The sequence below is a fragment of the Schistocerca serialis genome, chromosome 6 (genome assembly GCF_023864345.2).
Source record: "Schistocerca serialis cubense isolate TAMUIC-IGC-003099 chromosome 6, iqSchSeri2.2, whole genome shotgun sequence".
Classification (NCBI taxonomy): Eukaryota; Metazoa; Arthropoda; class Insecta; order Orthoptera; family Acrididae; genus Schistocerca; species Schistocerca serialis.
The window spans coordinates 547567753-547593899 of record NC_064643.1 but is presented as its reverse complement, the minus strand read 5'-3'; the positions used below and the strand labels follow the sequence as shown (position 1 = coordinate 547593899).

Genomic DNA, 26147 nt, shown 5'->3' with positions numbered 1-26147 from the left:
TATCGAAAAATAGCTAAGTGATCGAGCTGTAAACTGATGTAAACCATTGTAGAAATAAACAGGTCTATGTACTTACAATAATTCCAACCCCAAAGCAAGCAGGTGTGGAAAGATGTGAAATTATCGAACTATCAGTTTAAAAAGCCACGGCTGCAAAATACCAACACGAATTCTTTACAGACGACTGGAAAAACTGGTAGAAGCCGACCTCGGGGAAGATCAGTTTGGATTCCGAAGAAATGTTGGGACACGTAAGGCAATACTGACCCTACGACTTAACTTAGAAAATAGATTAAGGAAAGGCAAACTTACGTTTCTAACATTTGTAGACTTAAAGAAAGCTTTTGACAATGTTAACTGGAATACTCTTTAAATTCTGAAGGTGGCAGGGGTAAAATACATGGAGCGAGAGGCTATTTCCAAATTGTACAGAAACCAGACGGCAGTTATAAGAGTTGAGGGGTATGAAAGGGAAGCAGTGGTTGGGAAGCGAGTGAGAAAGGGTTGTAGCCTCCGCCCGATGTTATTTAATCTGTATATTGAGCAAGCAGTAAAGGAAACAAAAGAAAAATTCGCTGCTGGAATTAAAATCCATGGAGAAGAAATAAAAACTTTGAGGTTCGCCGATGACATCGTAATTTTGTCAGAGACAGCAAAGGACCTGGAAGAGCAGCTGAACGCAATGGACGTGTCTTGAAAGGAGGTTATAAGATGAACATCAACAAAAGCAAAACGAAGATAATGGAATGTAGACGAATTAAATCGGGTGATGCTGCGGGAATTAGATTAGGGAATGAGACGCTTAAAGTAGTAAACGGGTTTTGCTATTTGGGGAGCAAAATAACTGATGACGGTCGAAGTAGAGAGGATATAAAATGTAGACTGGCAATGGCAAGGAAAACGTTTCTGAAGAAGAGAAATTTGTTAACATCTAGTTTAGATTTAAGTGGCAGGAAGTCGTTTCTGAAAGTATTTGTATGGAGTGTAGCCGTGTATGGAAGTGAAACGTGGACGATAAATAGTTTGGACAAGAAGAGAATAGAAGGTTTAGAGATGTAGTGCTACAGAAGAATGCTGAAGATTAGATGCGTAGATCACATAACTAATGAGGTGGTACTGAATAGAATTGGAGAGAAGAGAAATACGTGGCACAACTTGACTAGAAGAAGGGCTCGGTTGGTAGGACATGTTCTGAGACATCAAGGGATCACCAATTTAGTATTGGAGGGCAGCGTGGAGGGTAAAAATCGTAGAGGGAGACCATGAGATGAATACACTAAACAGATTCAGAAGGTTGTTGGTTGCAGAAGGTACTGGGAGGTGAAGAACCTTCACAGGATAGAGTAGCATGGACAGCTGCATCAGACCAGTGTCTGGACTGAAGAGCACAACAACAACAACATGTACTTATAAAATAATAGGAGACCTTACTTTTGGGATTACCCTCGTAATAATGTCCCCTTTGTCAAAACCGGTTGTATCAGTGGATTTCCGCATTTGTGGCCCGTATCTTCACAATAATGATTGCCCATTCGTCTCTCTTCCGCTGACATTCTTTCGTTAATGCGTTACGTGCCCGCAACAACACCAGAAGGCATTCAACCTCGCAGTGGGGAGTGGTCATAATATTTTTGGCTCGTCAGTGTAATCCACGACTTTTATTTTTCGTAGCTAAAGTCCTAACGGAAGTTGGACACACTGTTTATACAGGTGTCCTTTAGTCAAATGTCATCTTTTTGTGGGTACCTCAAGCATGTCTGCACTTTGTGGGTACCTCAATGAATACGAAGAACAGCAGTGTGCAATACCTCGGCTGACATGTCAGCAACATACGGGCGCCGCGACCGGCAAGTCAGCGGACTGCGGTGGCGGCGCCGGCTGACATGCGAGCGCGCCAGCCTGCGCCGGGCGACGTGTCGGCGGTTGTTGCAGCCGCCCATCACCTTGCCGCCTGCCTGCCTGTTCGAGGTGGAGTGGGACGGCGACGGCGACGGCGACGCCACGGACCACAGCACGACGTCGTCGCCGGGCGGCGAGGCGTCGGCGTCCGCCTCGGCGTCGGGGTCGCGCCGCTGCCCGTCCGAGGACGACGCCCTGTCCGACGAGCTGTCGCTGGCCGACTCGGAGGACGCGTCCGAGGAGGCGGCGGTGGGCGGCGCCGGGCTGGCCGCGCTCGGGGGCGGCGTGGGCGGCTGCGGGCCGGCGCGCGGCGGCGGCGGCGGCGTCGCCGTGCGCAAGATGTTCACCAACAGCCGCGAGCGCTGGCGCCAGCAGAACGTCAGCGGCGCCTTCGCGGAGCTGCGCAAGCTCGTGCCCACGCACCCGCCCGACAAGAAGCTCTCCAAGAACGAGATCCTCCGCATGGCCATTCGGTAAGCGCACAAAACAAAACACAGTAGTTACTTCAGAACGAGATTTTCACTCTGCAGCGGAGTGTGCGCTGATATGAAACTTCCTGGCAGATTAAAACTGTGTGCCGGACCGAGACTCGAACTCGGGACCTTTGCCTTTCGCGGGCAAGTGCTCTTCCAACTGAGCTACCCAGGCACGACACACAACCGCCCTCACAGCTTCACTTCCGCCAGTACCTCGTCTCCTACCTTCCAAACTTTACAGAATCTCTCCTGCGAGCCATGCAGGCAATGGTCCCGAGTTCGTGTCTCGGTCCAGCACACAGTTTTAATCTGCCAGGAAGTTTCATATCAGTGCACACTCCTCTGCAGAGTGAAAATCTCATTCTGGAAACATCCCCTAGGCTGTGGCTAAGCCATGTCTCCGCAATAGCCTTTCTTTCAGGAGTGCCAGTCCTGCATGGTTCGCAGGAGAGCTTCTGTAAAGTTTGGAAGGTAGGAGAGGAGGTAATGGCGGAAGTGAAGCTGTGAGGACGGGGCGTGAGTCGTGCTTGGGTAGCTCAGTTGGTAGAGAGCACTTGCCCGCGAAAGGCAAAGGTCCCGAGTTCGAGTCTCGGTCCAGCACACAGTTTTAATCTGCCAGGAACTTTCACAGTAGTTACTTACTTACCCCTAATGATGAGCCAAAACATTATGACCACTGCACAACGCGAGATTGAATACCGCCTGTAGTCCGATTAAAATTACTTGATAGTTGACAAGCCGGCCGTTGTGGCCGAGAGGTTCTAGGCCCTTCAGTCCGGAACCGCCGCTGCTGCTACGGTCGCAGGTTCGAATCCTGCCTTGGGCATAGATGTGTGTAATGTCCTTAGGTTAGTTCGGTACAAGTAGTTCTAAGTCTAGGGGACTGCTGACCTCGTATGTTAAGTCGCATAGTTATCAGAGTCATTTGAACCATTTGGTTGTTGACACTTCACGCGTTATACTTAGTTTCCTTCACCGCACGCCCAAACCGCTCGCCGTTGCCAAATTGCCGCAACAACTGTTCACTTCACTTCGAATTCCTTGCCTGCCATTCCTTCATGGCTTGCTTCGATTCCAAATCATGGGTTGATTGATTTGGGGGAGGGGACCAAACAGCGAGGTCATCGGTCCCACCGGATTAGGGAAGGATGGGAAATGAAGTCGGCCGTGCCCTTTCAAAGGAACTGTTATGCATGAGGCGGAACTATGGGGCTAATGGAAAAAGGGTGACCCGGCTGAGTCACGCAATTTGACTCTTAGTCTTATCACGAGTTGTGGCCATTAATTGCACACGTTGATCACGTAGGATGGCGTGAGGATCAATGAACTATACTTGACGGAATGTATCTGGAACATCTTAGGTGATTAGAAAGTAATAGACAGGAATACAGTTAAATACACTCCTGGAAATGGAAAAAAGAACACATTGACACCGGTGTGTCAGACCCACCATACTTGCTCCGGACACTGCGAGAGGGCTGTACAAGCAATGATCACACGCACGGCACAGCGGACACACCAGGAACTGCGGTGTTGGCCGTCGAATGGCGCTAGCTGCGCAGCATTTGTGCACCGCCGCCGTCAGTGTCAGCCAGTTTGCCGTGGCATACGGAGCTCCATCGCAGTCTTTAACACTGGTAGCATGCCGCGACAGCGTGGACGTGAACCGTATTGGTAGCATGCCGCGACAGCGTGGACGTGAACCGTATGTGCAGTTGACGGACTTTGAGCGAGGGCGTATAGTGGGCATGGGGAGGCCGGGTGGACGTACCGCCAAATTGCTCAACACGTGGGGCGTGAGGTCTCCACAGTACATCGATGTTGTTGCCAGTGGTCGGCGGAAGGTGCACGTGCCCGTCGACCTGGGACCGGACCGCAGCGACGCACGGATGCACGCCAAGACCGTAGGATCCTACGCAGTGCCGTAGGGGACCGCACCGCCACTTCCCAGCAAATTAGGGACACTGTTGCTCCTGGGGTATCGGCGAGGACCATTCGCAACCGTCTCCATGAAGCTGGGCTACGGTCCCGCACACCGTTAGGCTGTCTTCCGCTCACGCCCCAACATCGTGCAGCCCGCCTCCAGTGGTGTCGCGACAGGCGTGAATGGAGGGACGAATGGAGACGTGTCGTCTTCAGCGATGAGAGTCGCTTCTGCCTTGGTGCCAATGATGGTCGTATGCGTGTTTGGCGCTGTGCAGGTGAGCGCCACAATCAGGACTGCATACGACCGAGGCACACAGGGCCAACATCCGGAATCATGGTGTGAGGAGCGATCTCCTACACTGGCCGTACACCACTGGTGATCGTCGAGGGGACACTGAATAGTGCACGGTACATCCAAACCGTCATCGAACCCATCGTTCTACCATTCCTAGACCGGCAAGGGAACTTGCTGTTCCAACAGGACAATGTACGTCCGCATGTATCCCGTGCCACCCAAGGTGCTCTAGAAGGTGTAAGTCAACTACCCTGGCCTGCAAGATCTCCGGATCTGTCCCCCATTGAGCATGTTTGGGACTGGATGAAGCGTCGTCTCACGCGGTCTGCACGTCCAGCACGAACGCTGGTCCAACTGAGGCGCCAGGTGGAAATGGCATGGCAAGCCGTTCCACAGGACTACATCCAGCATCTCTACGATCGTCTCCATGGGAGAATAGCAGCCTGCATTGCTGCGAAAGGTGGATATACACTGTACTAATGCCAACATTGTGCATGCTCTGTTGCCTGTGTCTATGTGCCTGTGGTTCTGTCAGTGTGATCATGTGATGTATCTGACCCCAGGAATGTGTCAATAAAGTTTCCCCTTCCTGGGACAATGAATTCACGGTGTCCTTATTTCAATTTCCAGGAGTGTACTTAGCTTTAATTCAGCATCAGAGGCGAACGTCGATCTTGACTTGGTACAATAATATTTACAAGTGCAGTTATAGACTGAAGTGCGATTGCTTCTTTACAGTTCTGATTGCTTCACTGATGTAGATCAATTGTCAATGCATAAACTGTATGTGCCACCTGGCTAGGTCGTAGCTACTAACTTAGCTGAAGGCTATGCTAACTAGCGTCTCTGCAAATGAGATATCTGAAGCTATGACAAGTAAACCATTCCTATTAAAGTATGCTGTAGAACTGGCCAGTGCGCTAGCTTGTCGCGTAAGACCAGCCGAGTGGCGGCGCTCGGTCTGCTAGCGTCGACAGTGGCGACTCACGGGTCCGAGGTGTACTGACAGACTGCCGATTTGAAGCCTACAACCCAGCAAGTGTGGTGCCTTGCGGTGACACCACAAGAACTATCACGGAATTTGCCCAAAGCGATTTAGGGAAATCACGGAAAACCTAAATCAGGATGGCCGGAGGCGGAATTGAACCGTAGTCCTCCCGAATGCGGGTCCAATGTACTAGCCACTGCGCCACGTCGCTTGGTCCGAATCGTGGGTCTGGTATTTTTATTTCGTATTTCATCACGCATAAAAACCACAGCAAAAACACACACAGACACACACACACACACACACACAGCAACACAATGCTGCTAATGAATGACACACGTTTCATACACAGCACTAACCTAACAGTATTGGGTATTTCCACACAAGATTCGATTCAGCGTCATATATACTGTTATCATAATTACAGAGATCGACCTGCAATAGGTAAGCTTCGACCAACATTCCATGAAGCCGAATGTTGAAGACTGCAATTCATTATTGCAACAGTCACAACAGTCATACAGTGTTGTTACGTAGTGCAGTACTTAGTGTATAATCCTGTCGTGTAGAAGATCGTAGGTTCGAATCTCGTCAAATATATGGTATCTTTTAAAGTTCTAAATCTATTCAAAAAAGTTTATTATTTTTGTTCGGTTAATTGATTTAAATGTAATTCTTCTGATTTTTAATTCTTTACCACGTCATTTTCATAATCGTTTTGACCTTATTTGCTCTTACTTTTCTTCCTATCACTCTTTTTTCGTTCGGAATGTGCCTGTAGTCTGCCTATAGTCTGCAACCAAGTGACAATGAGGACTGCTCATCGGGTTGGTACCGTGGCAGCTACTGTAGCCAGTGTGAGGATAGTTTCAGGTAACCAATGATGGTAAAAATTAGTTTGCTTTTAAGGTTGAAATTTATTTTCAATTTTTTTTTAATTTTTTTAGTTTGCTCGTTAAGGTTAGCTTTAATCGCCGTAACATAGCGATCGCGAATTTTTTCTGCCGCAGATTGTTGAGCGCCGTTTCTTCGGATATATTGCACGTCACGAGGTTGTGGTTACATCAGGACATGAGTTTAAATTCATGTCTGGAAATCGCGTTCAATCATTAGGCACTTAAATTCAGATGTTGACAAAACATTTCGCATTTCCGATACACCTTGCAGTGGCCAGTTCCAACATGGGTCCGCGTTACACATTAACAGTATTTGTGAAGTGACCCGCCGTGTTAGTGTGTCGCCTATAATCGAGATGTAGCCCACAGCCAAAGTGGCAACGCTGTAGCGGCAAGTTACAGACGTCAGCTATCAAGTAATTTTAATCGGATTATAGTGTCCTTGCAGATACGTGATGCGGTAAGGGGAGCTTCTAAGGCGAGGAGATACGTTGAGGGAAGCTTTCTTGTGATGACCTGGGCCCCATATGGGGAGATCCACTGACATTCACTCTTCTAAAATGACTAGACCTAGCAACATGCTACCGATAATGCCGCACCAAACACTGATCGAAAAATGAAATTGGTTTCACCGCAGCGTGTAGATTCTCCCGCCACCGTCGATGATTATTACATGTGCTGTTGATCTCCTTCCGTGTAAACGTGGATTCATCTGTGTACAGTGTCAATGGAAACAATTGATTGTTATTCAATCAGAGACAAAATTAAAGAAATGTCGTATTGTCGCCAGTATGAAGATTGTGGTCACGATATGTGTGAAATGGGTACAAGTTTTTCGCCATACACGTGTTCGATGGACCACGATAAAATTAGTGTCGGAAGTAGCCGTGTGCTGGTGGCAGGGCTACGCTGCACCACTTCTACAATATGTCGCTGTTCCTGCACTCTTTGTTGAACTATATGTTCAGAAGAAAAATGGAAACTTGGAAGAATACCAGTCTTACACGATGTTCTTAAAACTGTGATAAACGCTCCATGATCAGAAATTCGAAATGTCGGAAAGCTCCGATGGCATTTTTCGGCAGCAGCTGCATACCTGCATTTTCTTCATTAGTGTAGATGTGTGACACGTGTACAGACATATGATAGCTAATCTATGCTTGTCTCTGATACATTGTCAATCCGTCGCACAACTTCATTCACGACACACCATGGACAACTGACGCGTTCAGCGAGGCAGTTTAATGGCAGAAGGACATCGTGAGCAAAGAGGTAGAAAGCAACGAGGCACGTCGGGCTCGAACGAAACGTCAAAGAGGTTGGGTGCAAAGTAGGTAAGGCAAATACGTGCGCAACGCTCGCCCAAAAACAAAAATACATCAAATGCTTTGTACGTCAGAAATCATATGGAATAAGACATGAGTCCATATGATCTTTCTTGCTCCAAATGAGCGTTCCTGTCAAATACCTGAATATAGTAACCATTTTGTTCCAATAAGCAACCATGAATATTACAAGAACATGCATACAAATCGTTGGGTATGTGTCAGCATACCGACATTATTTTTGCCACTGAAACAAGCTCATTTGCATTGTTGCTTTACTGAATTGAAAGTGTCTTATCAGTCGGATAAGGAGGAGTAACTGTTCGTTATACGGAAAGTGTCATTAACAGTGAAGGTCAGAACATCGGAAGATTCATAGAGGCCCAAAAGAGCCGAAACCGTTCATAATAAATAAATGTTATTGTGATCTCGACTGTTGTTTTAACCAATATACCGAAATATTTATCATTCCTCCTGGGACACCCTGTATGTCACTTCGAACTCACATTCTGATCATCAAGAACACCCAGAAATTTTGAACATTCGGTTTTAGATATTTACTTCTCTGTATGGTCTGTTGCTATTGAACGTGATTTATCCTGCCTTGTGTGGAGCAGAATCACCTGTGTTTTATTCCAAATTAAGTGATAGACGATTTACACCGATAGACGATCAACAAGTTTTCTGAGAATCTTTTTGTCCCAACTATTATTGCACCTTTATACGGCTTCGCCGCATCATCAGCTTAGGTCTACTCTATCAGCAAGAGTAACATCTATACAGATGTTGAACCCTGAGCAGCAGTTTGCAACTGTTCATAAAAAGATTAATTACGAAAACTGTGTGAGCATTCTATCATGACTTGTTCTTTCCTACGAGTTAAATGTGAAGCGATCGATTTACTCATTGTTCCTTGAAAGCCATAAACGCACTTTCTCCCGAAGAATATGATTTTCACGATAGAAAACTCTTGTATCATAAAAAAATCTCAGTAGATGATGATGATGATGAGCGTTTGGCGTCATTGGCCGGGAGGCCCCTCGCGGGGCAGGTCCGGCCGCCATATCGCAGGTCTTATTACATTCGGCGCCACATTGGGCGACCCGCACGCCGGATGGGGATGAAATGATGATGAACACAACACAACACCCAGTCCCTGAGCGGAGAAAATCTCCGACCCAGCCGGGAATCGAACCCGGGCCCAGAGGACGGCAATCCGTCACGCCGACCACTCAGCTACTGGGGCGGACATCTCAGTAGATGATATAATTCGAACAATTCATTACATGGTCGGTGAAACGGTAGACGGCATATTCAGTGGACAAGCCCTTCGGCAATCCTGACCTTCTGGAATCATAATTGTGACTGATTCAGACTGTCATTTCTTCAGATATGCTCAATCTTTCTTAAGTACATTATCTTTTCCAAACCTTTTTGGAAGGACGCAATAACGTAACTGGCCGATAGTAAGGGCTATAAAAATCGTATAACGTACTTTCTATGGTGAGACGCCCTGCGAAAGTATTGGATCACAGAGTTGATTATATTAGCTATATCAGTATAAGCATTTAATATTTTGCAGGGGGCTCAAATCCCCGTCCGGGGATTCGGGTTTGATTTTTCCGTGGTGTTACTGAATCACTTCAGGCAAATACCGGAATACTTTCTTTGAAAAGAACTTGTCTCATTTCCTCCCTCATCCTTGCTCCATCGGGGGTCTCCGCGTCTAAGAACCTGGTCATCGATGGTATGTCTAATTCTAATCTTCCTTCTAGTCAACACTCAAGAAATCAACGACTGAATTAAAATAATGCCACTCTATCTTAAATGTGACCAATTTGAAAGAGGATCTAAAACTGCAGTCACAAATGAAATCGAGAAAGTGCACTCCACATTACTGAGCAAACGGCTGTTAAAAGCATTTGAAACATTTGATACCAGAAGCATGTCGGATAAAAGATAACATTACATTATACATAAAAAACAGAGAAGTGCTAATAGGACTCGAGCACTGAGGTTCCGTACAAACTTTATTATCTATAGATACTTCATCCATCCAAGAAATCGAGAATATCGACAATTTTTGCCTGTCATCGTTATCGATAATGCCAAGATATTCGACCTGAACATTCCAAGACTTTCGAGAATGGCGAAAGAAACATTTCGCTTTAAGTAATCGAATGAAACAACAAGTTTACTAAACTTCCTGACAGATTAAAACTGTGTGCCGGACCGAGACTCGAATTCACGACCTTTGCCTTTTGCGGGCAACTGCTCTACTATCTGAACTACCCAAGCACGACTCACATTCCGCCTTCACAGTTTCAATTCTGCCAGTATCTCGTCTCTTACCTTCCAAACTTCACATAAGCTCTTCTGCGAACTTTGGAGAACTAGCACTCCTGGAAGAAAGGATACTGGCAGAATTGAAGCTGCGAGGGTGGGTCTTATGTCGTGCTTGGGTAGGGAAAAAAAAGTGGTAGAGCACTTGCACGCGAAAGACAAAGGTCCCGAGTTCGACAGTTTTTATCTGTCAGGATGTTTCATAGCAGCGCACACTCTGCTGCAGAGTGAAAGTCTCAATCTGGGAACAAGTTTACTTTTACCAGTCACTGTCTATTTACAGCCGCAACGCGTTTCGATGGTTTGTACCTCCATCATCAGGTGGACATTCAGGCCTTAGTACGACGTATATGTGTTGTCTTACGAGTTTGGGGTAATCTGTGGCAGTGTCCGGTGCAGAAACAAACGCGCTACTTCAGCACATGAAGCCGGCCGGTGTGGCCGTGCGGTTCTAGGCGCTTCAGTCTGGAGCCGCGTGACCGCTTCGGTCGCAGGTTCGAGTCCTGCCTCGGGCATGGATGTGTGTGATGTCCTTAGGTTAGTTAGGTTCAAGTAGTTCTAATTTCTGGGGGACTGATGACCACAGATGTTAAGTCCCATAGTGCTCAGAGCCATTTGAACCATATTTTTTTCAGCACATGATACTTGGGAGGTTTTTGACCAAAAAATTAACGTATCTCTGAGAATAAAACAACTAATATAGAATATCTCCATTGGCACCAAGAACTGATGAACCCTGCAGTGCAGATGCCACCTGCCTTTATTGACGGCATCCTTACATCGGTCTCCAAGCCAACTGCAAGAAGGGGACTTGCCCATTACTGCCCACTTACACTGCCAAACAGCGATTTCAAGATCCTTACGAGAATTCTGGCTGGCCAGATTTAGAGTATGCTCCACCAAGTCGTCCCTACAGACCAGACATGTCTTGGTGGTAACAGCATCATCCAAACAGCGCTCAGTGATTGCCATGATATCATCACACTGGCGGAAGTACGTCGTGTCAGTGGACTTGGACCACACTTTCGATAGGGTGTGTCACTATCTCGAGAAGGTGCGGTGGCAGCTGACCTTCCGTCAGTCCTTCTTAAGCATCATCATGCGCCTTCTGCATGGCTCGACTGTGCAGGTTATGGTCAAGATCACTACTGTCCATTCTTTGAGGCAATATTGCCCCAGGTCGATGATTATGTATGTCATTGCCATAGAGCCTCTGTTATGCAGACTACTATGCTGGCTACAGGGTCTTACAGTGAGAGACCATACCTTCGTCTGCCGTTCGAAAGTGGACGAACTGGTGTTTTTAGTGCACTGGGCTAGATTTGGTCCCATACCCTCTCTGGAAGATAATAAAATGTTTGGGAGTTACTTTTATACCTGACAGTCGATGGATGGCACACCTTACCTTTACTCATCTCCTACATAAGGGATACGTGTGGATGTAGCAACTTGCCGTAATCTTTGAACATGGTCCAGCAGGTTACTTATATCAACATCTACCTGGCATCCAGGATACCCCACCTGGTTATGCTCCTCAATATGCCAAAGACGACAGCAAGCAGTTTACAGTCAGTCTTTGGTTACTTCGCCATTATGGGAATGATTATCAAAGTGTGATGCGATACGCTCATCCTCCCTGTCACAAAGGACGGTCTCGGACTGGTCCATGTGCAGTTTAGAACAGCTGTTTTGTATGTTTGACGATGATAAGATGCGGAATCACCGCCAGCACAACTTCAAGGGAACTCTGGCCCCCACCTCTCACGAACCACCAATTGTAGGGGCGCATATTTCAGTGACACTTCTCACCTTAAGGAGTTTTTTGTGGACTTCATTTATGTCAGGCTGACCTACCCAGTGAGTGGCTGCAGAGGGCCCTTCATGTTTATTTATCCAATACCATAGCGGTATGATCTACCACAAATATATGAATCACCAGAGACTCAATTCCATATGGCTGTCAGAGTATCCGTTATGTCCCCAGTGCCATCTACCTCATACAGATGAACACCACCTGCAATGTGGGTCTGCTGTGGAGGTGTGAAGGTTGATGAGACTGGCGTTAGCCCTCATTCAGCGAACGACCCGCCCTTTTATCCACCTAATAAGGTGAATGCAGTGATATAGATCAAGGTTGACCCTACTGTATCTTTACTGGGATGGCGACAAACACTTTCTCGATTTTTGGACCTTGAACATTCACTCGTCTGCGATGCAACCCACACTACCGCCAATACTTTGCTAATTATCTGGGTAGTGTCTTCATGGACCTTCCCTGCAATTGGGGTATGCTGGGTATGAGAAGCTAACCTTACGTAATGGACCAGAACAAGTGGAGGAACCATATGAACCCTTTCTTTGTGAAGATGTGTCCAGCCCTAATGGTGGGTTAGAAGGATCCATCCATAGACACGTTAATTAACAGTAGCAGCGGATGTAGTGTCTAATAGCGGTTCCACCGGAAGGGCGGAATTTATGTTCTATTTATGCTTTAATATTTGTTGTTGTTGTTTAGCTAGTTTCAACTCTTGCAATTGCATTACCACAATGCGCTGTGCGGCGGGAAGCCATTATTTCCTTCCTATCTTTTCCCCATTCCATTTCCTTCACATTCCTTTCATACAGTTATTCATGAAAAGATACAGGCCAGTGATTTCTGGAAAGCAAAAAGAATTCGTACTGGTGCCAGATTTTCAAAATGTGAAAAGGAACTGGCGAATACTATGACATACATTATTGTTGCCTTAATACGGCAGAGCAACTAATGTACGATTACAGTTAGATAATATCGAAAACAAGTTCAATCCGAATTATTTAATACAGAAACAGTTCATAAATTAATATACATACGTATGTAGACACACTTTGTCTAGGAATTTATAAACTGAAGCTAGGCTGTTAACGTCTAACTGGATGCAGCGACTGAAAAGAAACACATTACATCAAACTAAAATTTAATGTTGCAGTCTAAGTCTAGCATTCATATATAAACATCTTCTTTAATGCTGCTATTTTGAGTGTTAAATTTATATAACTGTGTCTTCGTTGTTTACAGCTATTGTGCAATACATCCCAGGACAGATTGATTGTTTGCAGGTAGGTGAGGGATACCCAGTTTCCTTGAAGTCGTGTATTGTTTCGTTTTCTGAGCAGAGAATATCATACATACTCAGAATCACTTAGTTTATGTTTTTTTCTGTGCCTAAACGACATGGATAGTTATGGCAAGTACCTCTCTTTCAGCAAAAAAAAAAAAAAAAAAAAAAAAAAAAAAAAAAAAAAAAAAAAAAAAAAAATAATGGTCATATGGCATTTATTGTCCGAGATAGCGCCCTTGGGGTTCGGGTGCCGTATTGCAAGTCTTTTTAGTTGACGCCGCTTCGGCGATTTGTGTGTCAATGATGATGGACACCCAACACGCTGTCCCTGCCGGGAATCGAACCCGGCCCCCTTGGGTGGTAAGCGGTAACTCCACCGCTGCGCTACGGAGGCGGACGGTCAATGATCCCTTACCTTTGGGTCGCGCCGTTACACCATCCTTTGGGAGCTAGTCAGCATTATGAATATCGGTTGTACCACTGTGGTTTTTAATGCAGACCACTTTCGTTGTCTCATTGGCGTTTCTACGTTATAAAAGCTTCTGTATTATTTTAATAACGACTAATTTTATATTACGAGATGTACTGTGCTCTCTTAACAAAAGTGTCCTCTATTATGCCAGACACTAATAATTCAGCCGATAAAATAAAAGGAGTATGGATGATTGTTGAAAGAGAAACGAGGAAATCTGTTAAGGAATGGAAGGATTTAATTATTAAAGGAAAATAGCAAAATAATAAGTGATGACAGTCAGGTAGCCAACATTCTTAATAATCATATATTCTAAATAGCTCACAAGATTGGCGTGGGGAATACAAGGACTAAGGCCACAGAATACAGTTGGTAACAGTGCCACACATAGACAGCCAAATCACAATTACTTCATGGTCTAGCAAAGAAATTAAGAATGTAAGTAACTTTCTCAAGAAAGAAAGATTCCACGAATTTGCTGATAACCGAAATCAGTTACTGAAGGAAAGAGAGCGTGAAATATGCAGTGCATCATCACAGCGAACATTTCGAGACAGGCTGAAATATGTTGTCATCAGACGACTTTGCAAGAAAGTTCCCAAGACAAGTATTAGAAATAGTCGGCCAGTGTTGCTACTTACTGATGTGTCGACAGAAGTGCCGACACAGTGTGATTTGAGGGGACCGCAATGCACGCTATAAAAACACGAAAGATGGCGTGAGGTCTGAAACAGGATACGTAATGAATGCTATAAAGAAAAGTACGTAGCTTTTGGAATACTTAACTTTAATCCATCCTTGTTGTATACATCGTTCTTGATGAGACATGCTTTATACGATAAGTATCAATTGCTATGTAAGGCTAATGGCGCCTTGCTAGGTCGTAGCCGTGGACTTAACTGAAGGCTATTCTAACTATCTGCTCGGCAAAGGAGCGAGGCTTCGTCAGTGTAGTCGCTAGCAAAGTCGTCCGTACAACTGGGGCGAGTGCTAGTACGTCTCTCTAGACCTGCCGTGTGGTGGCGCTCGGTCTGCTATCACTGAAAGTGGCGACACGCGGGTCCGACATGTACTAATGGACCGCGGCCGATTTAAAGCTACCACCTAGCAAGTGTGGTGTCTGGCGGTGACACCACACTTACATCTTTCTCAAAGGTACTGGAAAAGTTCCACTGGAAGTACAACGACACACCAACCTCAAAAGAAGATACTTCGTAAGATTTCGAATAGCATACTGTTTTTTAGTTCTGGTCAGATGATAATAAATTAAAATGATGAAATGGCAATTGGTATCTCCTGTGCGTTGTCAAAAGTGTGTTATTCAGCAACGGGGGGCTCAAATATTAAAGTATCAATAACTTGCTGGTAATTGGTTTTCGTCTTATGTAACTCACAAACTTCAGTGTCGTATTAAGAAACCGATGGTATCTATACAACCAAGAGACATACTGTATTCAGTGTATGACCTGAATTATACAGGACTAGCACAAGGATCAGTATCAGATCCACACCGTTTCTTGTGTATAAATGAACTACCAGCATATATTAAAGAAGATGAAGTATTTCTTTTTGCTGATGAAGCAAGTATTATACTGGAGTCTTATGGAGAAACTTCATTTGAAAAGCTAAACAAAAATTTCTTGGCATGTGTTACCTGGTTCACTTTAAATGAACTGCCGCTGAGATTACAGAAAACTCAACACCAACAGTTTCGTGACGTATTGGGGAATACCGTGGTCGCTAGATGCCCAATCGGCGGGGCATTCATGGGCAGAGCAGTAGTCATGGTGGTTGCGGGCAGACGCTGGTAGGGGAAATGCCGAGCGCTAGAGGAGAAGTGTCATTCCAAACTGAAGCCTAAGTCACATTTTTTGTAAATACTAGGTGGGGGCCCTCCACACCCATACTTGCATGGTGACCATCCAAAAAGATCTACTGTCACCTCTGCTTTGGTTGGCCCCTAGAAAGATTTCCGCTAAAAATACAACAACAGGAGTTGTGTATTTTAGCGTGGCTTTTTAACCATTTGTGATTCTCAGAAACGTCTTGAGTGGCGAATTTTGCATAAAACCTGCATTTCTCTTGTTGTCATGTTAATATTTGCTTCTTTTGCCAAAATATAGCGCAGTTTCCACAATGTCATCTGACTAACATGCTGTGCAGTTGCGATTGTGAGGGTGTTCTGAAACTGTGGTCTATTAAGTGAGGAAATGAGGAAAGGTAAGGACAACAGCTTACGAAAAGCACAGCTTTGGTACAAAAACAAACTGTAATATCTTCACTTATGCCATTCCAAAACACAAAACATTTCTCGTTTCAGCAGCTATTGATGGTCCTTAAAATTTACATTCTTTCATCGAAAAAGTCTGTATTTAGTGGAGGTTTTGCATGCTAATCATGTGGTAAATAATCTCCTCCTGGTGTGCTATCATTTTGCAAAATCTCATTTCGTTATCTCAAACCGCTTATGAGACATGAGTAGTGTCCTATATATTTTCATTCTGGCTTTGTCGAGGCGCGCGATCGCAGATGAATGTGCTACATCAGATCTATTTTCTTGAGATTAGTGACAAGTGGAGAAAAACACCTAACTCTAAAGAAAAATGAAATATGTTAGGTGAATTTCATACAAAGCAACACATTATGTAATATGCACCCAATGCAGAATCAGAGCGATCCCTATTTTCCATTACAAACTTTTTTGAATCTCGCACAGTATCTCACCTAAATGCACACATCACAATAACTGTGATCGTTAACGAAGTGATGGACACGTTATCATGGAGCTGACATACACTATGTGATCAAAAGTATCCGGACACCTGGCTGAAAATGACTTAAAAGTTCACGCCACCCTCCGTCGGTAATGCTAGAATTGAATACGGTGTTGGCCCAACCTTAGTCTCGACAGCTTCCACTCTCGCAGGCATACGTTCAATCAGGTGCTGAAAGGTTTCTTGCGGAATGGCAGCCCTTTTTTTCACGGAGCGCTGCACTGAGGAGAGGTATCGATGTCGGTCGGTGAGATCTGGCACGAAGTCGGCGTTCCAAAAAAACATCCCAAAGGTGTTCTATAAGATTCAGGTGAGGACTCTGTGCAGGCCATTCCATTACAGAGATGTTATTGTCGTGTAACCACTCCGCCACAGGCCGTGCATTATGAACAGGTGCTCGATCGAGTTGAAAGATGTAATCGCCATCCCCGAATTGCTTTGCAACAGTGGGAAGCAAGAAGGTGCTTAAAACATCAATGTAGGTCTGCCCTGTGATAGTGCCACGCACATCAAGGAGTGGAAGCCCCCTCCATGAAAAACACGACCACACCATAACACTGCCCCTCCGAATTTTACTGTTGGCACTACACACGTCTGGCAGATGACGTTCACCGGAAATTCGCCATACCCACGCCCTGCCATCGGATTGCCACGTTGTGTACCGTGATTTGTGACTCCACACAACGTTTTTTCACTGTCCAGTCATCCAATGTTTACGCTCCTTGCACCAAGCGAGGTGTCGTTTGGCATTTACCGGCGTCATGTGTGGCTTTTGAGCAGCCGCTCGACCATAAAATCCAAGTTTTCTCATCTCCCGCCTAACTGACATAGTACTTGCAATAGATCTTGATGCAGTTTGGAATTCCTGTGCGATGGTGCGGATAGATGTCTGCCTATTACACATTACGACCCTCTTCAACTGTCGGCGGTCTCTGTCAATCAACAGACGAGGTTGGCTTGCACGCTTTTGTGCTGTACGTGTCTCTTCACGTTTCCACTTCACTATCACACCGGAAACAGTGGATCTAAGGAAGATTAGGGGTGTGGAAATCTCGCGTACAGACGTGTTACACAAGTGACACCCAATCACCTGACCAAGTTCGAAGTCTGGAAGTTCCGCGGTGTGAATTGAAAGCATAGAATAACACACAGCCCAATGTCGTATTGCTTGCAACAATAACACGATTTCTTTTTCACTGTTTCAGAGCAAATAGGACAAGGAACGTAATACGTACGCTTTAGCGTTCCTTGCATTTACTCCCGTGGCTCCATTCATGGGCGTCTTCAGAAATGTATCCAGAGAGAGAAAGAGAGAGAGAGGGGGCCGAGAATTTAAAATTACCATTTTTTTGTGTATATCAGTTGACCATTTTGGAGACGTGTTGTGACACAGGAAGTAAATTGTATATGCGACACATACAATCTTATATCTCAGGGAACTGACATGTATTTGTCTCTATTCTAGTGTCCAGAGCGAAGGGGAGGGAGCAGTGCAGGTGCCCCCTCTCCTCCCCTCCATTTTCTCTCCCTCCCCCTTAGCCTTGCGGACGCCTATGAACTCCATCAATTAGCGGAAAGCTAGAAACAAGCGTTTCTGTATCAATTAGAGATATGTCACAGTAAACTGTTGGTCAACGCCGTTCATTTCGAATATCCTGATGATTTTGTTTCATAAGTCTTCGCCTCTATCCCCTTTGCTTTTTCTCATTTTTTTCACCTGTCAAAAAACTATCCCTCCCTCCCTCCCTCTCTCCCGGAAACGAGGCTCCTCACGCTACTCAAGGAGGCTTGAGTTCACTGGAAAGAAAGCACTACATGTGTAAATTAACGGAAACTTTATACCTTATTGCTAGAGATCACAATTATTATCTGTAAAACATGCAAATAAGTAAAAAAGTATTAGGTCAGTGCGTAAGTCCGCAGCGTTTCTGTTTTGCATGTTCGTACACCGGTTGCTTCAGGTTTATTTATCGACTGTCACGTTTTATTTGCTACCTGAGTTTACATATTGCGACTTGGAGATAGTGAGTGGAGCTATGGTCGCTAGAAAATGGACTTCCAAATGGATAAATCGGAACATTTCCGACATATTCTCGGCTTGAGTTCAGTAGCGCGGCGACAGCAGCAAGGGCAGTCGGAAACATCTGCGCCGTGAGTGTTAATAGTACCACTGGACAGAGAACGGCAAGAAATTGGTCGTCTCCTTTTAAGGAAGGTTGTTTTTATTTTAGTGAGCCTCCAAATTTAGGAAGATCTTCGGAGTTCGATGAAGCTCCTCTAAATGCATTAATCCACATTAATCCATGTCAGTGTTCTCTAGAGCTGGCAAATATGATAAACTGTGATCATTCCAGCATCGTGCGACTTTTGCATTTAATGGGGAAGGTTCAAAAATCAGGTGTATGGGTACCGTATGCTCTAAGCCAAAATCGCAAAAATATCGCACATCAACAAAAGATAACGGTATGCATCTGGTGGAACAGCGACGGTGTGGTGTACTACGATTTGCTTTCCCGAGGTGTAACCATCACTGCTGACATTTGGTATCAACAACTGAGATGTCTCGCAGACGTAATCCAAGAACAACGACAAAGAAGATTTCGTGAAGTGAGGCCACTCCACGATAACACCAATCTGCTAGATTGACAAAAAACACTATACAGGAGTTGGGATGAAAAGTCATTTCGCACCCACGTTATTCACCTGATCCTGCGCCCACAGATTGTCACCTTTTCCGCTTTTTATTGAACAGCCTTGAAGGAACTTCCTTACCGGATGAAAATGCCCTTCGCACATAGCTCGACGCGTTCTTTGCCTCAAAACCACGCGATTTCTACAGTGGCTGTATCTAAAAGTTACCCCACCATTGGCAGACTGTTGAAAATAGTGAAGGAGAATATACATGGTCATTTATTCCAACAGGTCCAAACGCTACGGATTGATCGATGAGAGGATGTTGTTGTTGTTGTGGACTTCAGTCCAGAGACTGGTTTGATGCAGCTCTCCATGCTACTCTGTCCTGTGCAAGCTTCATCTCCTAGTACCTACTGCAACCAACATTATTCTGAATCTGCTTAGTGTATTCATATCTTTGTCTCCCTCTACGATTTTTACCCTCCACGCTGCCATCCAATACTAAATTTGTGATCCCTTGATGGCTCAGAATATGCCCTACCAACCGATCCCTTCTTCTAGTCAAGTTGTGCCACAAATTTCTCTTCTCCCCAGTTCTGTTCAGTACCTCCTCATTAGTTATGTGATCTACCCATCTAATCTTCAGCATTCTTCTGTAGCACCACATTTCGAAAGCTTCTATTCTCTTCGTGTCCAAACTATTTATCGTCCACGTTTCACTTCCATACATGACCACACTCCATACAAATACTTTCAGAAACGACTTCCTGACACTTAAATCTATACTCGATGTTAACAAATTTCTCTTCTTCAGAAACGCTTTCCCTGTCATTGTCAGTCTACATTTTATATCCTCTCTACTTCGACAATCATCAGTCATTTTGCTCCCCAAATAGCAAAACTCCTTTACTACTTTAAGTGTCTCATTTCCTAATTTAATTCCCTCACCATCGCCCGACTTAATTCGACTGCATTCCATTATCCTCGTTTTGCTTTTGTTGATGTTCATCTTATATCCTCCTTTCAAGACACTGTCCATTCCGTTCAACTGCTCTTCCAAGTCCTTTGCTGTCTCTGATAGAATTACAATGTCATCGGCGAACATCAAAGCTTTTATTTCTTCTCCATGGATTTTAATTCCTACTCCAAATTTTTCTTTTATTTCCTTTACTACTTGCTCAATATACAGATTGAATAACATCGTGGATAGGCTACAACCTTGTCTCACTCCCTTCCCAACCACTGCTTCCCTTCCGTGTCCCTCGACTCTTTTAACTGCCATCTGGTTTCTGTACAAATTGTAAATAGCCTTTCGCTCTCTGTATTTTACCCCTGCCCTCTAGCCATCCCTGCTTAGCCATTTTGCACTTCCTGTCGATCTCATTTTTGAGGCGTTTGTATTCCTTTTTGCCTGCTTCATTTACTGCATTTTTATATTTTCTCCTTTCATCAATTAAATTCAGTATCTCTTCTGTTATCCAAGGATTTCTACTAGCCCCCGTCTCTTTACCTACTTGATCCTCTGTTGCCTTCACTATTTCATTCCTCAAAGCTACCCATTCTTCTTCTACTGTATTTCTTTCACCCATTCCTGTCAATCGTTCCCTAATGCTCTACCTGAATCTCTCTACAACCTCTGGTTCTATCAGTTGTTCCAGGTCCCATCTCCTTAAATTCCCACCTTTTTGCAGCTTCTTCAGTTTTAATCTACGGTTCATAACCAATAGATTGTGGTCTGATTCCACATCTGCCCCTGGAAATGTCTTACAATTTAAAACCAGGTTCTTAAACCTCTGTCTTACCATTATATAATCTATCTGAAACCTTCCATTATCTCCAGGCCTCTTCCATGTATACAACCTTCCTTTATGATTCTTGAACCAAGTGTTAGCTATGATTAAGCTATGCTCTGCGCAAAATTCTACCAGGCGGCTTCCTCTTTCATTTCTTACCCCCATTCCATATTCACTTATTACATTTCCTTCTCATCCTTTTCCTACTATCAAATTCCAGTCACCCATGACTATTAAATTTTCATCTACCTTTACTATCTGAATAATTTCTTTTACCTCATCATACATTTCATCAATCTCTTCATCATCTGCGGAGCTAGCTGGCATATAAACTTGTACTGCTTTGGTAGGCGTGGGCTTGGTGTCTATCTTGGCCACAATAATGCGTTCACTATGCTGTTTGTAGTAGCTTACCCGCACTCCTATTTTTTTATTCTTTATTAAACCTATTCCTGCATTGCCCTTATTTGAATTTGTATTTATAATCATGTAGTCACCTGAGCGGAAGTCTCGTTCCTCCTGCAACAGAACTTCACTAATTCCCACTATATCTAAGTTTAACCTATCCATTTCCCTTTTTAAATTTTCTAACCTACCTGCCCGATTAAGGTTCAAAAAATGGTTCAAATGGCTCTGAGCACTATGGGACTTAACATCTATGGTCATCAGTCCCCTAGAACTTAGAACTACTTAAACCTAACTAACCTAAGGACATCACACAACACACAGCCATCACGAGGCAGAGAAAATCCCTGACCCCGCCGGGAATCGAACCCGGGAACCCGGGCGTGGGAAGCGAGAACGCTACCGCACGACCACGAGATGCGGGCCCCGATTAAGGGATCTGACATTCCACGCTCCGACCCGTAGAACGACAGTTTTCTTTCTCCTGATAACAACGTCCTCCTGAGTAGTCCCCGCCCGGAGATCCGAATGGGGGACTATTTTACCTCCGGAATATTTTACTCAAGAGGACGCCTTCATCATTTAACCATACAGTAAAGCTGCGTGCCATCGGGAAAAATTACGACTCTAGTTTGCTTTCAGCCGTTCTCAGTACCAGCACAGCAAGGCCGTTTTGGTTAATGTTGCAAGGACAGATCAGTCAATCATCTAGACTGTTGCCCTGCAACTATTGAAAAGGCTGCTGCTCCTCTTCAGGGCCCACACGTTTGTCTGGCCTCCCAACAGATACCCCTCCGTTGTGGTTGCACGTACGGTACGGCTATCTGTGTCGCTGAGGCACGCAAGCCTCCCCACCAATGGCAAGGTTCATGGTTCATGGGGGAGGCGATGAGAGGACACGGAACAAAAAAGATCTAATAAACGTATGTCCGGAAATGCATGGTGTCCATGCTAGAGGCCATTTATTCAAACATACTTTGTTACAGGGACTGCTCTGTACCGCGCAGCCGCAGTTACAGTATGCATGGTTTCCTCGTAGAGGATGGTACTGTTCCTCATACGTCATGCCCTAGCACCCTACCTGCCATAGTGATTGGTAATGTTGTGTCTAAGTCACTTCTCTTGCTGACACACCTTGTAGTGGATGTGGTATAGCGCTGTACGCTATTCGAATCGACAGCTTGATGACATCGTGGTTTCTTAAAGAAAGGCAAATGGCAATGAGCGGCGTGCAGCAAGATTGTATCAGGAGACCCTTTCCCCGCCGACAACCACCTCAAAATTCAATGTTTGCAACAGTGTTTCGCCGTTTATCTGAGACAGGGACGTTTCAGGAAGCAGGAACTCATGAAGGACGGACCTGAAATGTGCAGACACCAGACTCGGAGGGAAATTTGATTAACACTGTGAAAGGCGAGCGCTGTGTCAGTACCAAGCAGTTGGACCGCCAGTAGAAAGTAAGTCAGACGACTGTGTGAAATATTCTTCATGACAACTTTTACTATCCTTATCACTTACAGCGTATGCAAGACTTACTGGCGACGGACTTTTCATATCGGGAGCAGTTTTGTTACTGGTTACTTCAATAGACAACCACGATTCCAGGATTGGTGTCATCCATCCTATTCGCACATGAGGCCTTCTTTACGCATAGTGGTATCTTCAATTTTTATAACAGTCATCTGTGGGATAGTATGCAAAACCCCCATGGTATGATGACAGCGAATCATCAGCATCGGTGCAACCGGAATGTGTGAGTCGGGATAATTGGCGACCCTATTTTGGGACCAAGTCTTCCTTCCACGCGGCCTAAAAGGCCGCAACTATCGACGTCTCTTGAGATAAATTTGCACCCCCTCTGGAAGTTAGTGCCATTGATGATTCGAACGGTTATTTGGCTGCTACATGATTCTGCTCCAGCCCACTTCGCCGTTAACGTCCGGACGCATATCAATCGTGCCATCCCTGGTCGATGGATCGGACGAAGGAGTCCAGTTGCTTGGTCGGCTCGTTCACCAGATCTCAACCCCTGCGATTTCTGTTATGGGGCCCTCTCAACAGTATCGTGTATGCAGAGCCCATTCCAGATATGGAGACACTAGGGCAGCGTATGCATGCTGCCTTTGATACTGTTCGGATGCAGCCTGGCCGGTGTGAACGTGTGAGACAGAACATGCTACAGCGGGTTCATGCGTGCGTTGAGGCACATGTAAATCATTTTCAACACATACTATAACTGTGGCTGCATGGTACAGCGCGTATTAGACCGCAGTCTCTGTAGCAAATTATGATTGAATTAATGGTCTTTAGCATGGGAACAATATACACTCCTGGAAATGGAAAAAAGAACACATTGACACCGGTGTGTCAGACCCACCATACTTGCTCCGGACACTGCGAGAGGGCTGTACAAGCAATGATCACACGCACGGCACAGCGGACACACCAGGAACCGCGGTGTTGGCCGTCGAATGGCGCTAGCTGCGCAGCATTTGTGCACCGCCGCCGTCAGTGTCAGCCAGTTTGCCGTGGCATACGGAGCTCCATCGCAGTCTTTAACACTGGTAGCATGCCGCGATAGCGTGGACGTGAACCGTATGTGCAGTTGACGGACTTTGACCGAGGGCGTATAGTGGGCATGCGGGAGGCCGGGTGGACGTACCGCCGAATTGCTCAACACGTGGGGCGTGAGGTCTCCACAGTACATCGATGTTGTCGCCAGTGGTCGGCGGAAGGTGCACGTGCCCGTCAATCTGGGACCGGACCGCAGCGACGCACGGATGCACGCCAAGACCGTAGGATCCTATGCAGAGCCGTAGGGGACCGCACCGCCACTTCCCAGCAAATTGCTCCTGGGGTATCGGCGAGGACCATTCGCAACCGTCTCCATGAAGCTGGGCTACGGTCCCGCACACCGTTAGGCCGTCTTCCGCTCACGCCCCAACATCGTGCAGCCCGCCTCCAGTGGTGTCGCGACAGGCGTGAATGGAGGGACGAATGGAGACGTGTCGTCTTCAGCGATGAGAGTCGCTTCTGCCTTGGTGCCAATGATGGTCGTATGCGTGTTTGGCGCCGTGCAGGTGAGCGCCACAATCAGGACTGCATACGACCGAGGCACACAGGGCCAACACCCGGCATCATGGTGTGGGGAGCGATCTCCTACACTGGCCGTACACCACTGGTGATCGTCGAGGGGACACTGAATAGTGCACGGTACATCCAAACCGTCATCGAACCCATCGTTCTACCATTCCTAGACCGGCAAGGGAACTTGCTGTTCCAACAGGACAATGCACGTCCGCATGTATCCCGTGCCACCCAACGTGCTCTAGAAGGTGTAAGTCAACTACCCTGGCCAGCAAGATCTCCGGATCTGTCCCCCATTGAGCATGTTTGGGACTGGATGAAGCGTCGTCTCACGCGGTCTGCACGTCCAGCACGAACGCTGATCCAACTGAGGCGCCAGGTGGAAATGGCATGGCAATCCGTTCCACAGGATCTCTACATCTCTACGATCGTCTCCATGGGAGAATAGCAGCCTGCATTGCTGCGAAAGGTGGATATACACTGTACTAGTGCCGACATTGTGCATGCTCTGTTGCCTGTGTCTATGTGCCTGTGGTTCTGTCAGTGTGATCATGTGATGTATCTGACCCCAGGAATGTGTCAATAAAGTTTCCCCTTCCTGGGACAATGAATTCACGGTGTTCTTATTTCAATTTCCAGGAGTGTATTTCCGGACGTAAGTTTATCAGACCTTTTTTGTTCTGTATCCTCTCATCGATTAGTCCCTAGAGCTTGTTCAAAAAATGTTCAATGTGTGTGAAATCGTATAGGACTTCACTGATAAGGTCATCAGTCCCTAAGCTTACACACTACTTAACCTAAATTATCCTACGGACAAACACACACACCCATGCCCGAGGGAGGACTCGAACCTCCGCCGAGACCAGCCGCACAGTCCATGACTGCAGCGCCACAGTCCGCTCGGCTAATCCCGCGCGGCCCTAGAGTTTGTAAAAGGTGGAAGAAATCACCCTGTATTATTGATGACTAAAGGCTACGTTGTGTGTATCTGGTTTACTTAATAATCTTAAGGAAAAACGCTACGAACTTACGCACCAACCCAGTAAGATGCAATACATCGGCTGAAGTGATTCCAAATGCCTCAGTACTTTGTAGAATATTTCCTTGCATTCTGACATGGGAAGTTTCACGATACGACGATACGACGAATCATCAGCATCGGTGCAACCGGAATGTGTGAGTACAGTGTCCGTGAGTGTGAGTGTGAGTACAGTACGACGTACAGTGTCCTACCGAGAACACAATATGTAGATGTGTGAAATGTGTGGGGGTATTGCACGTAATCAGATTTCATGTCCAACTTGCAGGTATATCAGACTGCTGACTAACGTCCTCGACTGGCAGAAACAGCAACAGATGCAACAACAACAGCAGCAGCCCCAAAAGTACTTCCACAACAACAACCACAACAACAGTAGCAACGGGCTGCAACACCACATGCACAACGGGGGCAGGCATCGCGACGTGGGGGTGCAGCCGCTGGTGAAGCGGGAAGTGGGGACCGCAGCGAGTGTCCTCAAGAGGGAGCACAGCCACGGCCACGGCACCAATGGGCTACTCGTTCTCACCACGCCCGCCATCAAGGTCGAGAGGGACGAGGACGACGAGGATGACAACAGGTAACTATAAAAAACCGCGCACTCTTTTCAGTTTCCTTCATGGTGCGCAGCAGTCTTAAAGAGGCGTGTGACAGAAAGGTTAGTGTGAACAGATTTCCACTTACGAGGAGAACATGG

General features: G+C 45.9%; 1 protein-coding gene across 1 annotated transcript in view; it reads left to right on the top strand.

Annotated features, from left to right (window-relative positions):
- Positions 1–26147, top strand: part of LOC126484207 (uncharacterized) — a 129390-nt gene that overhangs the window by 64524 nt on the left and 38719 nt on the right. The window contains exons 2-4 of the mRNA XM_050107620.1: positions 1933–2134; positions 2213–2372; positions 25719–26030. Of these exons, the coding sequence (XP_049963577.1) occupies positions 1933–2134; positions 2213–2372; positions 25719–26030 (674 nt within the window). The remainder of the gene's footprint in view (positions 1–1932; positions 2135–2212; positions 2373–25718; positions 26031–26147) is intronic.